Source organism: Heteronotia binoei, chromosome 2, assembly GCF_032191835.1.
Source record: "Heteronotia binoei isolate CCM8104 ecotype False Entrance Well chromosome 2, APGP_CSIRO_Hbin_v1, whole genome shotgun sequence".
NCBI lineage: Eukaryota > Metazoa > Chordata > Lepidosauria > Squamata > Gekkonidae > Heteronotia > Heteronotia binoei.
The window spans coordinates 187,875,296-187,888,942 of NC_083224.1; the positions used below are offsets into that span (position 1 = coordinate 187,875,296).

General features: G+C 48.5%; 1 protein-coding gene across 3 annotated transcripts in view; it reads left to right on the forward strand.

Moving 5' to 3' along the window:
• The window catches only part of SLC25A42 (solute carrier family 25 member 42), a 53,776-nt gene that overhangs the window by 13,898 nt on the left and 26,231 nt on the right, over positions 1–13,647 (forward strand). The window contains exons 2-3 of one of the 3 annotated variants that reach the window (XM_060232691.1): positions 3,650–3,778; positions 7,599–7,701. In XM_060232691.1, the coding sequence (XP_060088674.1) occupies positions 3,689–3,778; positions 7,599–7,701 (193 nt within the window). In that variant the 5' untranslated portion in view covers positions 3,650–3,688. The remainder of the gene's footprint in view (positions 1–3,649; positions 3,779–7,598; positions 7,702–13,647) is intronic. The other 2 variants (XM_060232690.1, XM_060232692.1) reach the window with 2 other exon arrangements.

The following is a 13,647-nucleotide window of genomic DNA, read 5'->3' on the forward strand; positions in this document are numbered from 1 at the left end:
AATCATTTGGTGGATTGAACAGCCATCTTTTGTCAGCAGTCTACGAAGGCCTGCCTAAAAAGGATGGTCTTACAGGCCCTGCGGAATTGGTCCAGATTCCGCAGAGCCCGCACCTCTTCCGGGAGCTGGTTCCAGAGGCACGGAGCTGTAACAGAGAAGGCCCGTGTGCAGGTGCTCTGTAATTTCGCCTCCTTTGGCCCAGGGATAGTCAGCTTGTTCTTCCCTGCTGACCTCAGTTCTCTTTGGGGCTCATATGGGGAGAGACGGTCCCTCAGGTAGGCAGGTCCTCGACCATATAGGGCTTTAAAGGTGATAACCAGCACTTTGTAGCGAACCCGGTATTTAAAGAGACAAATGCCTTCTCCAAGTTGGCCAATGGGGCAGTGAGGACTTCAAGAGCCGCACAATATGTGTGAAAGAGCCACGTGTGGCCACCCCTGGGTTAGAGCATGTGCACATAGGGGATTTTTAGCCTGCAGTTGTATATGCTCGCAACCAGTGGGATTAAAAATCACTTGGGACCTTTTCCAGCATCATTTCAAAGGTGAGCCCGGTGCCCGTTTGTGCAGCTGAACTCAAAGGCGTTGGCTGTGTTTGGAAAGAATGCTCGGCTCAAGCTTGCAAAACAGCCCTTTGTCAGGTGGCTGCTAACGCTTGTGAAATTCGACCAGGTACCCGGGGGGCCTCTTGCACGGGAGGAAGCTTTCGTGCGCTGAAGGAAAGCGAGTAAAACGACAGGCTAGAACCCAACCAAGGAAGTCCCGGGTTGGTGCACAGAGGCAGGCCATGGCAAACCACCTCTCTTTGCCTCTTGCCTGGAAAGTCCAGGGGGGTCTCCAAAAGTCAGTGGCGGCTGGACAGCACTTTCCATCACTATGCATTTCATAAATACACCTATATAAAGAAAGCTGCATTGTCCAGCGGGCTGTTTATATGTCCTAACGTTTGACTAAGCTGGGCGCTCGATAATAGTGTTTCATACCTGCCCAGCAGTAGATTGCAGGTCAAGAATCACTGACCTATAAGCAAGGAGGGATAAACATGGGGCTCCGTTCCTTTGCATATTAGGCCACAACCCCTGATACAGCCAATCCTCCTGGAGCTTACAGGGCTCTTGGTGCAGGGCCTACTGTAAGCTCCAGGAGGATTGGCTACATCATTGGGATGTGGCCTGCTATGCAAAGGAGTTCCTGCTACAAAAAAAGCCCTGTCAGAAATCCCTATGCCTCGCCGCTTTTTTCTCTCTCTCTGTCTTGCTAGAAAGAAAGACAAGGGGGCTCTGCATGTCTTTCTAATCTCCTGGGAACACAAGAAACACGCCCAGGCAATCTCCTGGATAGCTGTGCAAACTGGAAGAACAAGATAGATTCATGTGGGTAGCCGTGTTTGCATGAAGCAACGGGGCAAAGTTTGAGTCTGGAGGCCCTTTAAAATTTGAGTCCAGTGGCACACAAAAGCTTAATCCCCAGAATAAAACTTCACTGATCTTCAAGGTGCCGTTGGACTCAAACTCTGTTTCGGATGAACAAGGGCAGCTTTGTCCAAGGGTCCGACTTCCCAGAGGCTTGCGGGTGCCTGGATCCTGCCAAGACAGCTGATGGCATCGGAAGCCGGTTGTGCTGGGGGTGGCGGCGGAGGGAAACGCCTCCCCAGGCCAAGCTTTTGATTGGAATCGCCTCCTGGAGGTGGGACCCAGCCAACTACGAGCGTTCCACTCTTCTATTTTGGATTTGGTTTCCCTTTTTGCGGCTGAATCTTTTGGCACACAGTGCAAAGGCCGGGGCAGGCAGCCAAGTTTTATAAGCACTTTTTTTTTTTTTAAGGAAAAGTTGGAGGCCTGTTCTTTGACATGAGATCGGGCCTATGGGGGGGGGGGGCAGCCAAACGGGAGAGCAGAACAGCACCAGATGGTGGGTTTCTTATCCAGATGCAGACAAGACCCTTTTGGTGCTTGGGCAGAATCAACTTTTACCCACATCTCGGGAGCTGTCATTCAGAGTAAGAAATGTTTTGAAAGAGGGGTGGGAGTTGGACGACAGCCTTCGTAGACTGTATCTCTTCATCACAAGGTCCTAAATACCGTTCTGGGTAGCGGGATTTATGGGCGATGGGGGTGGACTTCCTTACGTTACTGAAGTTTCTGAGTCAGGCACACAGTGTTCACACCAAATAGATCTTGTGGTCTTTGCTGCCGGAGCTCCAGGCAGGCTGAGCGCATGGTTTGGGGAGGTGATTGATGCTCTCTGGGACCTCCTGTCCTGGGGACAAGTTTGGGCCAGGGCAGGCGAGCCCTGTTACAGGGTGGCTTGACCTCTGTTAATGATCCGGTGGTTGACCTAGTGACATTTTCCCCTCTGAACCCTGGTGGAGTAACTAGAAAGAAGAAAAACTTGTCTGGCTGCTCAGAATACATAAGCTGAGAGGGCAGTGAAAAATATTTCTCCGTAGGCAGGCTTAGGGAGTTTGGAGCTGTTCTTTTTAGCTCTCTCTTTATCGGCCTGTATCCCCGGCATCTCCAACTAAAAAGGATCCAGGCAAGTAGGTGTGAAAAACCTTAGCTTGAGACCCTGGAGAGCCGCTGCCAGTCTGAGTAGGCAATACTGACTTTGATGGACCGAGGGTCTGATTCAGTATAAGGCAGCTTCATATGTTCATATGCTTTGTGAGCTTGACTGAGATGGCTTCCATCTGATTCTGATGCTGTTTCTATAATGCCCTTTGGTAGCCTTATTGCCAGGGCTTTTTTTTCTGGGGAAAGGTGGTGGAATGGAGTTCTGGAACCTCTTTGTGGAAATGAAATTCTCGAAAAATGTTTAAAAGTTTGTGAGGGCACCCGTGCGTTTCTCCTCCATTTCCCTCATGAGAGTTCCGGCACCTTTTTTTTTTTTTTTAATGCCCTGTTTATTGCTTTTTCTGTCACTGGTTACAGTCAGGATTGCTTTTCAGTTTGGGGTTGGGAAATACCTGGAGATTTCAGCGGTGGAGTCTGAGGACAGTGGGGTTTGGGGACGGGAAGGACTTTAATGTGATACAATGCTCGAGCCTACTTTCCAAAATGTTCTCCGTTGCCAAGAGAGCGCTTGCAGTAGTGGGAAGTCTGCAACCTCTATCCGGAGGTTAGGAACCCTAGTTACAGTGGTGGTTTTATTACTAACCAGTTTGGTCGGGGGAGTCAGTATCAAGTTGTTTGTGTTTAGTTAGCTGCCTCGAGTGGTTTTCCCATCGCCACTGAAATTGGATTAATGCCCTTGTGGGTTTGGGTATTAAAAAGCAATGCTGTTAGATAGCTGGGAGAGGCTGTTCCCTCAGCAACCTTGATTTCTTCTGCCCCGGCTGCTATTTACTTGCCTTTTCCAGATGGGTTTGCATTGTTGCACAGGTTCTTTAATCTATTTAAAATATATATATTTTAAGTAACTTGTTTTCCCCGGTTAAGCCACCTTGAGTCTCTTTGTCAGGTTGAATCAGGGGGATGCGCCTCCTGAATAAAGCAAACCCTTTAAAAATAGCGTTGCATAAACAGAATCTAGCAAATCTCCTAGTAAATCATTTCCCAGCAGCTGTTGAGGGAGACTTGCTCCCCTCCTGCTTGGAAACAGTGGAAGAAAACCAGAGTCACTCTGTTTCTCTCTCTCTCTCTCTCCCACAGGAGGCCTGACTCTCTTCCTGGGCAGCTACCAAGCCTGGAATGGGTAATGGACGGGTGGCGGAAGTGGGTTTGACACGGACAGAGGCGGAGCCCAGCTGCCACGGACACGGTTTGCCAGAGGTGACTGAGGTGAGTGCCGTGGATCTATGGGGTGCCGGGGTGGGGGGCTTCGTCAGTGGGACGGCTAAGCTGCCCGGTTGGCTTGGTGGTCCTTCACTGGCTGTGGTCATGCTAAAAAGCAAATTTAAAAACCTCTGCAACAAGGAAAGCTGTATTCCACGTGTTTTCTGCCTGTTGGCAGCTTTGGAGTTCTAACACAGCATGGTGGGTGCCGACATGAGGCACTGATGATCTGGGCTTTTGGGATAGAAAAAGCCCAGCAGGAACTCATATGATATTAGGTCACTCCCCCGATGGCCCCATTGTTTTTGCACAGGGCTTTTTTGGTAGAAAAAGCCCATCAGGAACTCACTTGCATATTAGGCCACAACCTCTGACACCAGCCGGAACTGCATTCCTGTGTGTTCCTGCTCAAAAATAGCCCTGCTGCTGCTGATTTGTAGCTGTAGCTCTGAGCAGTGTTTCCAGGTAAGTAAATACGTGGTCAGACAAAGGAGCATCGAAACACACAACGTGTGAACCCGGGAAGCGTGTAACCACGTGATTGCGAAGTTGAACTGCAATTCATGTTTTATCCTACATAACAGTACTGCTTATCAACACGTCTGGGACCGGTGATTAATTAGTAACTTGAAAGAAATGACTTTCATTGCTCCGGACTTTGTTGGAGAATTCTGTATTTGCAGGGCTTTTTTGGTAGGAAAAAGTCCAGCAAGAACTCATCTGCATATTAGACCACACCCCCTGACACCAAGCCAGCCAGAACTGCGTTCCTGTGCATTCCTGCTCAAAAAAAAAAAAAAAAGCCCTGTGTATTTGTATAATTATGGATTGATTGGATACTGTGCTTATGGAATGTTTGGATTACTGCGGTGGTTGTGAAGAGTGTTAAGTGCAAATTGTGAACTGAGTTAATGCACAAAAATAATGTTATAGTGAATTTTCTGGAGAGTTTGAGAAGTCTTTATGTTGTACTCAGCCCCTGTATAATTTTTTTCCAGCCTCCAAGTAGGGTCTGGAGAACTCCTGCTTTTACAACTGATCTCCAGCTGGCAGAGATCAGCTCCCCTAGAGAGAATGGCTGCTGGGAAGGGTGGACGGACTCTAGGGCATTGGACCCTACTGAAGCCTCTCTCCTCCCCAAACCCCCCTCCCCCCCAAAATTGGGTTGTCTCTAAAAACCCAGTCTTATAAAGACAAGATGAGCATGCTGTAAACACGTACAGCTCTTAAATGCAGTTCTGCACCTTGAAAGGTAGTTTCATGAGGGCAGCATGCAGGGCTTTTATGGCTTCTTTGACCCTTTTGACCTGACTCCTCTCTTATGATTGGTTATGAAGATCAATCATAAGAGTGGTTCTCCCTTGAACCGCTGTGCAGGTAAACTGCCCTAGCTTGCTGGAGGGGAGAGAAGATCCGAAGGACCTGGGGCAGAATAAATGCTTATTATTATCATATAGCATTATGTGTGGAATAGCTAGGAGATCCTAAGATTGTCTGGCACCAGATGTTCTAGCTCTTTTAGCATTCTGCATCACTAGAAGAAGATGATGGTATTGGATTTATATCCCACCCTACACTCTGAATCTCAGAGCAGTCACAATCTCCTTTCCCTCCCCCACAACAGACACCCTGTGAGGTGGGTGGGGCTGAGAGGGCTCTCACAGCAGCTGCCCTTTCAAGGACAACCTCTTCCAGAGCTATGGCTGACCCAAGGCCATGCCAGCAGCTGCAAGTGGAGGAGTGGGGAATCAAACCCGGTTCTCCCAGATAAGAGTCCGCACACTTAACCACTACACCAAACTGGCTCTCTAGCTGGTGAGCTAGACTTGTTTTTTCAAGGCAAAAGATTTTCAGAGGTAGTTTGTCGTTGCCTTCCGCTGACTGGCTTGGCTTGGATAAGTGATTTAAAGAGACAAATGACTTCTCCAAGCCTGCGATAGGGTGGTGGAGGCTTCAAGAGCCAAACAATATGTGTGAAAGAGCCACATGTGGCTCCCGAGCCGCAATTTGGCCACTCCTGCTTTATAGAATACAACAGACAAAAAAAGATCAGGGCATGGCATTGGGGGGGGGGGCGTGGGGGGGGGGAGAGAGATCCAGCCATTCTATTCTTAAATACAATTCACCCTACATTCTGTTTAGAGTGCATTCTGCATTCTTAAGAGAGACGTACAGGAAACAAACCTTATTCACCTTTTTCCTTTCAAGCTAACATGGCACCTAGTCCTTGACTACAGTTGCTTAGAGACAAGGAGATCAAACAGATTTTAGGTACGGGTGAAAATAAGGACGGGGACATTCTAAAATACAGCAAACAGGATAACAGCCCAATCTGCAGGCTAACGGATCAAAGTTATTGGGTGATCTTAAATCTTTGCCAAATGCTTAAAAGTGCAATAAGATCATCTAACAGAAAGCTTAATGAAATTAGAGTGAGCCTCATCTGTTAACGTGGCTCTTCTTCTGTTGTGATCAAAGGCTCCTCTTCTCCAGTAATTTGAAAACCTCGGCCGCATCCTGTTAAACAATATGGCTTCAAATTTCCAAAGGTGGCAGACTTACAGTTGAGCCCATACAAGTTACTAGCCCTGTTCCACCTTTGTTTAAAAAAATAAAACCTATATAGGTTTAAAAGAATGGACTTTAGTTTGTAGATGCTCCTATTTTTTTTTAAATTGGTTTAAACTTAAATAATTAAGACGATGAACCCAGAGATTGATAGTAATGGTGAAGAAAATTATAATGATTGTAATAATGGAATTAAGGAAATAATGCTATCAAACTTGTGTTTAAGAGAAACTGGCAAGTCAGAAGAGTGGATTCATAATATTATGACAATATAAATGCATTTTTAGTGTTAGTATGAGCTGCACTGAAATTGTAATGGTAAAAGGGGGGATCTCTATGTATATTTTATTTCATATTTCCTATATATTCTTTTTTCCTTTCTTTCTCTGTTCTTTAAAATCAAATACAATTTTTTGAAAAAAAAATAGTCTAATCTGGGGGAGCCATGCTTTCTGATGTCGTATAAGAACATAAGAGAAGCCATGTTGGATCAGGCCAATGGCCTATCCAGTCCAACACTCTGTGTCACATAAGAACAGAAGAGAAGCCATGTTGGATCAGGCCAGTGGCCCATCCAGTCCAACACTCTGTGTCACATAAGAACAGAAGAGAAGCCATGTTGGATCAGGCCAATGGCCTATCCAGTCCAACACTCTGTGTCACATAAGAACATAAGAGAAGCCATGTTGGATTAGGCCAGTGGCCCATTCAGTCCAACACTCTGTGTCACATAAGAACATAAGAGAAGCCATGTTGGATTAGGCCAGTGGCCCACCCAGTCCAACACTCTGTGTCACATAAGAACATAAGAGAAGCCATGTTGGATTAGGCCAGTGGCCCATTCAGTCCAACACTCTGTGTCACATAAGAACATAAGAGAAGCCATGTTGGATTAGGCCAGTGGCCCATTCAGTCCAACACTCTGTGTCGCATAAGAACATAAGAGAAGCCATGTCGGATCAGGCCAATGGCCCACCCAGTCCAACACTCTGTGTCACATAAGAACATAAGAGAAGCCATGTTGGATTAGGCCAGTGGCCCATTCAGTCCAACACTCTGTGTCGCAGGTGCCACCAGGAGGTCCATCAGTGGGGCTGTAATCAAGGCCTGGAAGAAAAAGAAGAAATCTGTTCTCTGGTTGGCAAACTTCTCCTTGCTCGATCACCCAGAGCCCATTTATTATTCTCCACAGGCGAGCAGGGGGGAAGAGACTGCAGGATTTCCCCCCTCCCTAACATGTGGTGATCTCTTCTTTCAGGACAAGAGGACTGTGCTCAACTCCCTGTTGTCTGGGGCGCTTGCTGGCGCGGTGGCCAAAACGTCTGTGGCTCCGTTAGACAGAACAAAAATCATGTTCCAAGGTAATTCGGCAAACCCTTGTATATCTCTGCCTCAGTGGCGAGCCTGTTGATGATCTGCATGTTCCCAGCAAGGTCTGCACTGAAGGAAAACAGATGAAGTGTTGCTTCCTACTATTTGTGGAGGGTGGCCTAGAGCTTTGTAGGATGCTGAAATCACTGACCTCTGGAAACCATAAGGGCGAGGTACTTGGGTTCGTCCAATTGAAATCTGAGGCCTCGTTCCATACCTGTTACCTAGCTGAGGCTCTTAGAATGCTGGATTCTGTACGTATTGCCGAATTCTGCCCCTGGAATTGCTGCTCTGTCATGCAGAACAAGGTTGAGAGCAGTGTTCCCTCTAAGCTGAGTTAGCGTGAGCTAGCTCACTAGGGTTGCCAATCCCCAGGTGGGGGCAGGGGATCCCCCGGTTTGAAGGCCCTCCTCCCGCTTCAGGATCTTCAGAAAGCGGGGGGAGAGGAGGGAAATGTCTGCTGGGAACTCTGTTATTCCCTATGGAGATTTATTCCCATAGAAAATCATGGAGAATTGATCCACGGGTATCTGGGGCTCTGGGGGGGCTGTTTTTTGGGGTAGAGGCACCAAATTTTCAGCATAGCATCTAGTCCCTCTCCCCAAAATACCCCCCTAGTTTCAAAAAGTTTGGATCAGGGGGTCCAATTCTATGAGCCTCAAAAGAAGGTACCCCTATCCTTCATTATTTCCTATGGAAGGAAGGAAATGAAAAGGTGTGCTGTCCCTTTAAATGTGATGGCCAGAACTCCCTTTGGAGTTCAATGATGCTTGTCACAGCCTTGATATTGGCTCCACCCCTAATGTCTCCTGTCTCCACCCCCAAAGTCTCCTGGCTCCACCCCCAAAGTCCCCAGATATTTCTTGAATTGGACTTGGCAACCCTATAGCTCACAGATTTTTAGCCTCCAACTCACACATTTTTGTCTTTGCTCAGGAAGAATGACCCTAGAGCACAATAATTTATGCAGTAGCTCACAACTTTAATGCCAGTAGCTCACAAAGTAGAATTCTTGCTCACATTGGTTGAGAGGCCTGCACAATATCTTTCTTTGCCATATTCAATTCCATGTGTTGGTTTTTACTTTGAGGACTTGTTTGGTCTAGGGTCGGGGAGGGGGCAAGGACATCTACATTCTCTGTGGACTTTCCTTAAGCCCCTTTGGTCCAGGCACAGCTTTTCCCAAAGTGCGTGGCAACAGAGAACAGGGCCACCTCTGTTGTGGCACCTCTGCTACGGAGCGCCCTTCCACTTTTCCTTGCCTGGTGATCTGCTAACCTTTCAGCATTATGCCATATACATTTCTGTTTTTAAATTGTGGCTTGGATTTTAAAATTTTGCTCTTTTTTCAAATTGTGGTTTTTAATTCTTCTGTAGACTGATTATATCCCTACTTTGCTGCTAGTTTGTCTTGGAGCTTATACCAGTGTTTGGACCTTTGTGGTAGTTTGATGCAACAGTTTGTATCTCTGCTTTGCTGCTAGTTTGCTTCAGAGTACATACTTGTGTTTGGAAACTTTTTGGCAGCTGTTTGCATCCCTTCTTTGCTGCTAGTTGTCTTGGAGCACTTACCTGGACCTTTGTAATAGTTTGAGGCAGTTGTTTTTATTCCTACTTTACTGCTGCTAGTATGTCCCAGAGCACATACTTGTGTTCAGACCTTCATAATAGTTTGGGGCAGCTATTTGTATCCCTACTTTGCAACTAGTTTATCTCAGAGCATCTGTTTTGGATCGTTGCAGAGTTTGATGCAACAGTTATGTTTTTAGGCTGGGGTGGCTTGGGAACTTTTTCCGCTGGCCCAAGCTGCTGCTTGTGTTATCTTGTGGATTTGTAATACTGGGTGTTGTGTAGTGTTCAGAAACCACCTTCAGCAAAACTCGCTTGGAGTGTGCAATATAAAAGGCTTTTTAAAAAGAGCTTTCAGTTTGCACCACCCAACTTTCAAACTGCTGTTTTGACACCAGATCAGCCTAGAAGAACTCAGAAGTAGATGGGGAAGAGTTAGGGTGTAATGTAATACTCTTCCCTTTTTTTGTGGGGGGAGGGGAGTCTGGGTAGGAAAAAGGAAGGGAAAGGTCCCCTGTGCAAGCACCAGTCGTTTCCAACTCTGGGATGACGTTGCTTTCACAACGTTTCCACGGCAGACTTTTTACGGGGTGATTTGCCATTGCCTTCCCCAGTCATCTACACTTTCCCCCCAGCAAGCTGGATACTCATCTTACCGACCTCGGAAGGATGGAAGGCTGAGTCAACCTCGAGCCGGCTACCTGAAAACCCAGCTTCTGCTGGGGATTGAACTCGGGTCGTGAGCAGAGCTTAGGACTGCAGTACTGCAGCTTTAACACTCTGCGCCATGGGGCTCTTCAAGTCTGGATAGAGCAAGTCCCAAATCTTCCAACCTGGTTTATGGCCCAAATGAAAAGGTTCTTTTGTTCTGGTCCCTTAGGGATTAATGCTAAGAGGACACTCTGCCCAGAAGCCGCATGACTTCTTTGTTATCTGCTTATCTTCGTGCTGCAAAGGCAAGGATGGGCAGAATGAGTTGGGAGAGGGAGAGAGGGTGGGGTGGGGAATTGTGAAATATCAAGAAGGGAATGGGCAAGGCTTCAGGTGGCTGGGGGCAAAATTCAGAGTGGGTTTCCTTAAAAATACTTACAAATACATTAGGAAATCAGGTTCAGTCACCCCAAGATGTGCAAGATGTTGCTTATATTTAAAACCTTTACCTCACACTTTATGATGAATCCACAAGTCGAGTGTAACAAAAATGCAAACTATAGTATAGTGGGTTCTATGCATTGCAGAGTCCCAATGTAGTGATAACAAAGTTCTTTATTAGGAATCACATAGTAAAGGGTTACAATACAAGACTGAGGATGGGGCCTGCAGGCCCAACTTATATACATCTCTAGGTTCCCGCGCTAGCACATCATTGGGTCATTCAAACCGGTGGGGGTTTGTGGTTGGTCTAGGGCTGCAGGGGTTTGGATCTTGCACCCCTTTGTTCCCACGTCCCCAAGCTCAGTCTGACTGGCTCCAATGAGCTGGCGGGAATATCCAAGTCTTCTCTTGAGTCCACATACATAACATCCCTCCCCCCTTAGTTCGCAGACCCTAGTGAACATAGTCTTTAAGGTAGGTGGGCTTGTGGTGCTTTCGCGTCGACCGCCTAAACGCTGGAGCTGGTGGCAACGTGGTTTCTGCGTCAGGCGTTCCTGGCGGAGGTCCTGGTGCCGAGGGGGATTCTGTTGGTGGCGTGGGGCCCTGAACATATATATATGAAGAACATATGAAGCTGCCTTATACTGAATCAGACCCTGGGTCCATCAAAGTCAGTATTGTCTTCTCAGACTGGCAGCGGCTCTCCAGGGTCTCAAGCTGAGGTTTTTCACACCTATTTGCCTGGACCCTTTTTTGGAGATGCCAGGGGTTGAACCTTGGACCTTCTGCTTCCCAAGCAGATGCTCTACCGCTGAGCTACCGTCCCTCCCTCCGTAGTCTCTGGCGCTGAGGGTGGTTCTGTCTGCTCTGCTGGAGCTGGCTCTGGTGTAGCTGCGGGATCTTCCGCTTCCTCCGGCTCATGGGATGTTTCACCTAGATCAGGTGCCGGGCCGGTTGCGTTCTCGTCTTTTCCCCCAGGTGCCTCTCGCGCGCGCAATTGGTCAATGTGCCGTGTTATTGTGAATCCCCCCTCTGCGATGACTTCATACATGACGGTCCCTAGTACACGGGATACTATTGCTGGTATCCAGGCTGGCCCTTCTCCAAAGTTTTTGGCAAACACCAAGTCCCTTGTGTCGAACCCCCGGGGGGCCCGGACTGCCTCTGGTATCTTTTGTAGGTCAGGTATGCGATCCAGGAGGGTTATCAGTTTCCAGCCCATGAGAAGCTCTGCTGGGCTGCACTAAGAGGCACTCGGCAAGGCACACTTCCCACTCCCCATAAATGATGCGGCGGAGCATTTCTTTCGTAGCCCTCACCATTCTTTCCACATGGCTGTTTGTGGCTGGGTGGAAGGGGGCCAACCTTATGTGTTTTATTAAATTCCGGCCACAGAAATCCTGAAATTCGGATGAGGTGAAGGCCGTCCCATTATCAGATACCAATGTATCTGGGAGGCCGTGTGTGGTAAAAGCCCTGCGGAGCACCCCTAGCACCGCCCGCGAAGAGGTGGAGGCTACTGGCACTACCTCTAACCATTTGTAGGAGTCCATGATGAGGAAGAATATATGCCCCTGGAAGGGCCCTGCGAAGTCGAGGTGCAGGCAGGACCAGGGGTTGCGAGTGGACTCTCATTGTTGGGCTGGGGTGCAGGGTGCTGCCGGATGTGTCTCCTGGCATGGCTAACATCAGGCCACCCAAGATTCTATGGCGTCATCAATTCCTGGCCACCAAACATAGCTGCAGGCCAGCGCTTTCATGCGAACTATCCCTGGATGGGTTTCGTGCAGTGCTGTTAGGACTTGCTGCTGCAGTACCAGTGGCATCATCACCCTACTTCCCCACAACAAGGATCCTTTATGCACAGTTCGTCCCAGCGGGATGCAAACGCAGAGAATTCCGAGCCCACCCGTCCTTCAGGCCACCCCCTCCACACCCAGTTCAGAACTCAGGAGAGTTTTGTCCTTGGAAGAGCAGCGGGCAATGTCTTTCGTGTGCACCGGGCGGTCTGGGAGGGCTTCCATTGACATGATCTGGAATGCTGGGGCCGGGTCTGGTTCCATGGAGGGCAGCGGCTGGCAGCTCAGAGCATTCGCGTGACCCATCGCTTTCCCAGGGCGGTACTTAAGGTCATACAGGTAACCCGCCAGGAAGATGGACCACCTCAGCACTCACGGTGAAAGCATTTGGGGCGTCTGTCAGTCATGGGCGAACAGGCCCAGCAGGGGCTTGTGGTCCGTCAAGATAGTGAAGGGCCGGCCGTACAGGTAATCGTGGAATTTTTTTACTCCACCACGATAGCCATGCCTTCTTTGTCCATTTGAGCGTAGTTACGCTCTGCTTTTTGTAAGGTCCTTGAATAGTAGACTACCGGGACCTTGCAGCCGTCCGGCAGCTTGTGGGCCAACACGGCGCCGACCCTGTAAGGTGAGGCATCGCACGCAAGCATGACTGGTAGCTGCTCGTCAAAGTGCACCAGCAAGCTATTAGAAGTCAAAATGTCTTTTACCGCCTGGAAAGTGGTGGCTTGCCGATGACCCCAAACCCACGTTGCCCTTTTGTGGGGGAGGAAGGCATGGTAGAAATTGAGAATTCCCAAGAATGATTGTAACTCGGCCTTGTTAGTGGGAGCCAGCACATCGCAAATGGCCTTTATTTTGTTCTGGGCCGGATGAATGCTGCTCGCGTTCACCGTATACCCCAGAAAATCTATGGTGGGCACCCCCAATACACATTTTTCCCGTTTTCCCTTTAACCCTGCCTCCTCGAAACGCTGTAACATCATTCGGAGGCGATCGCCGAATTTGTCTTCGGTGGCTGCCGCAATCAACACATCGTCGAAGAACGGCTGTACCCTGGGGATGGCTTTAAGAAGGGAATCCGTCAAGTTCTGAAACAGTCCCAGAGCCATGCTGACCCCGAACTGCAAGTGTCTAACTTTGAAGGCCCCCCGGTGCGTTACGGTCGTTTGCGCTTCTGCTGTGGCTTCGTCCACAGGGAGCTGTTGGTATGCTTGTGCCAAATCCAGTTTCCCAAAGATTTTTACTCCCGCTAGTGATGCTAACATGTGACTCACCACCGGAACAGGATATACATGGCCTTGCAATGCCTTATTTATCGTTCATTTATAGTCAGCGCAGATGCGTATGCTGCCATTGGGTTTGATTGGGGTTACTATGGGAGTTTCCCAACTTTGCATTGGCAACTGGTTCCAGAACCCCTTGGGCCACGAGGCAGTCAAGCTCCTCTTCGATCTTGGGCCTGAGAGCTAG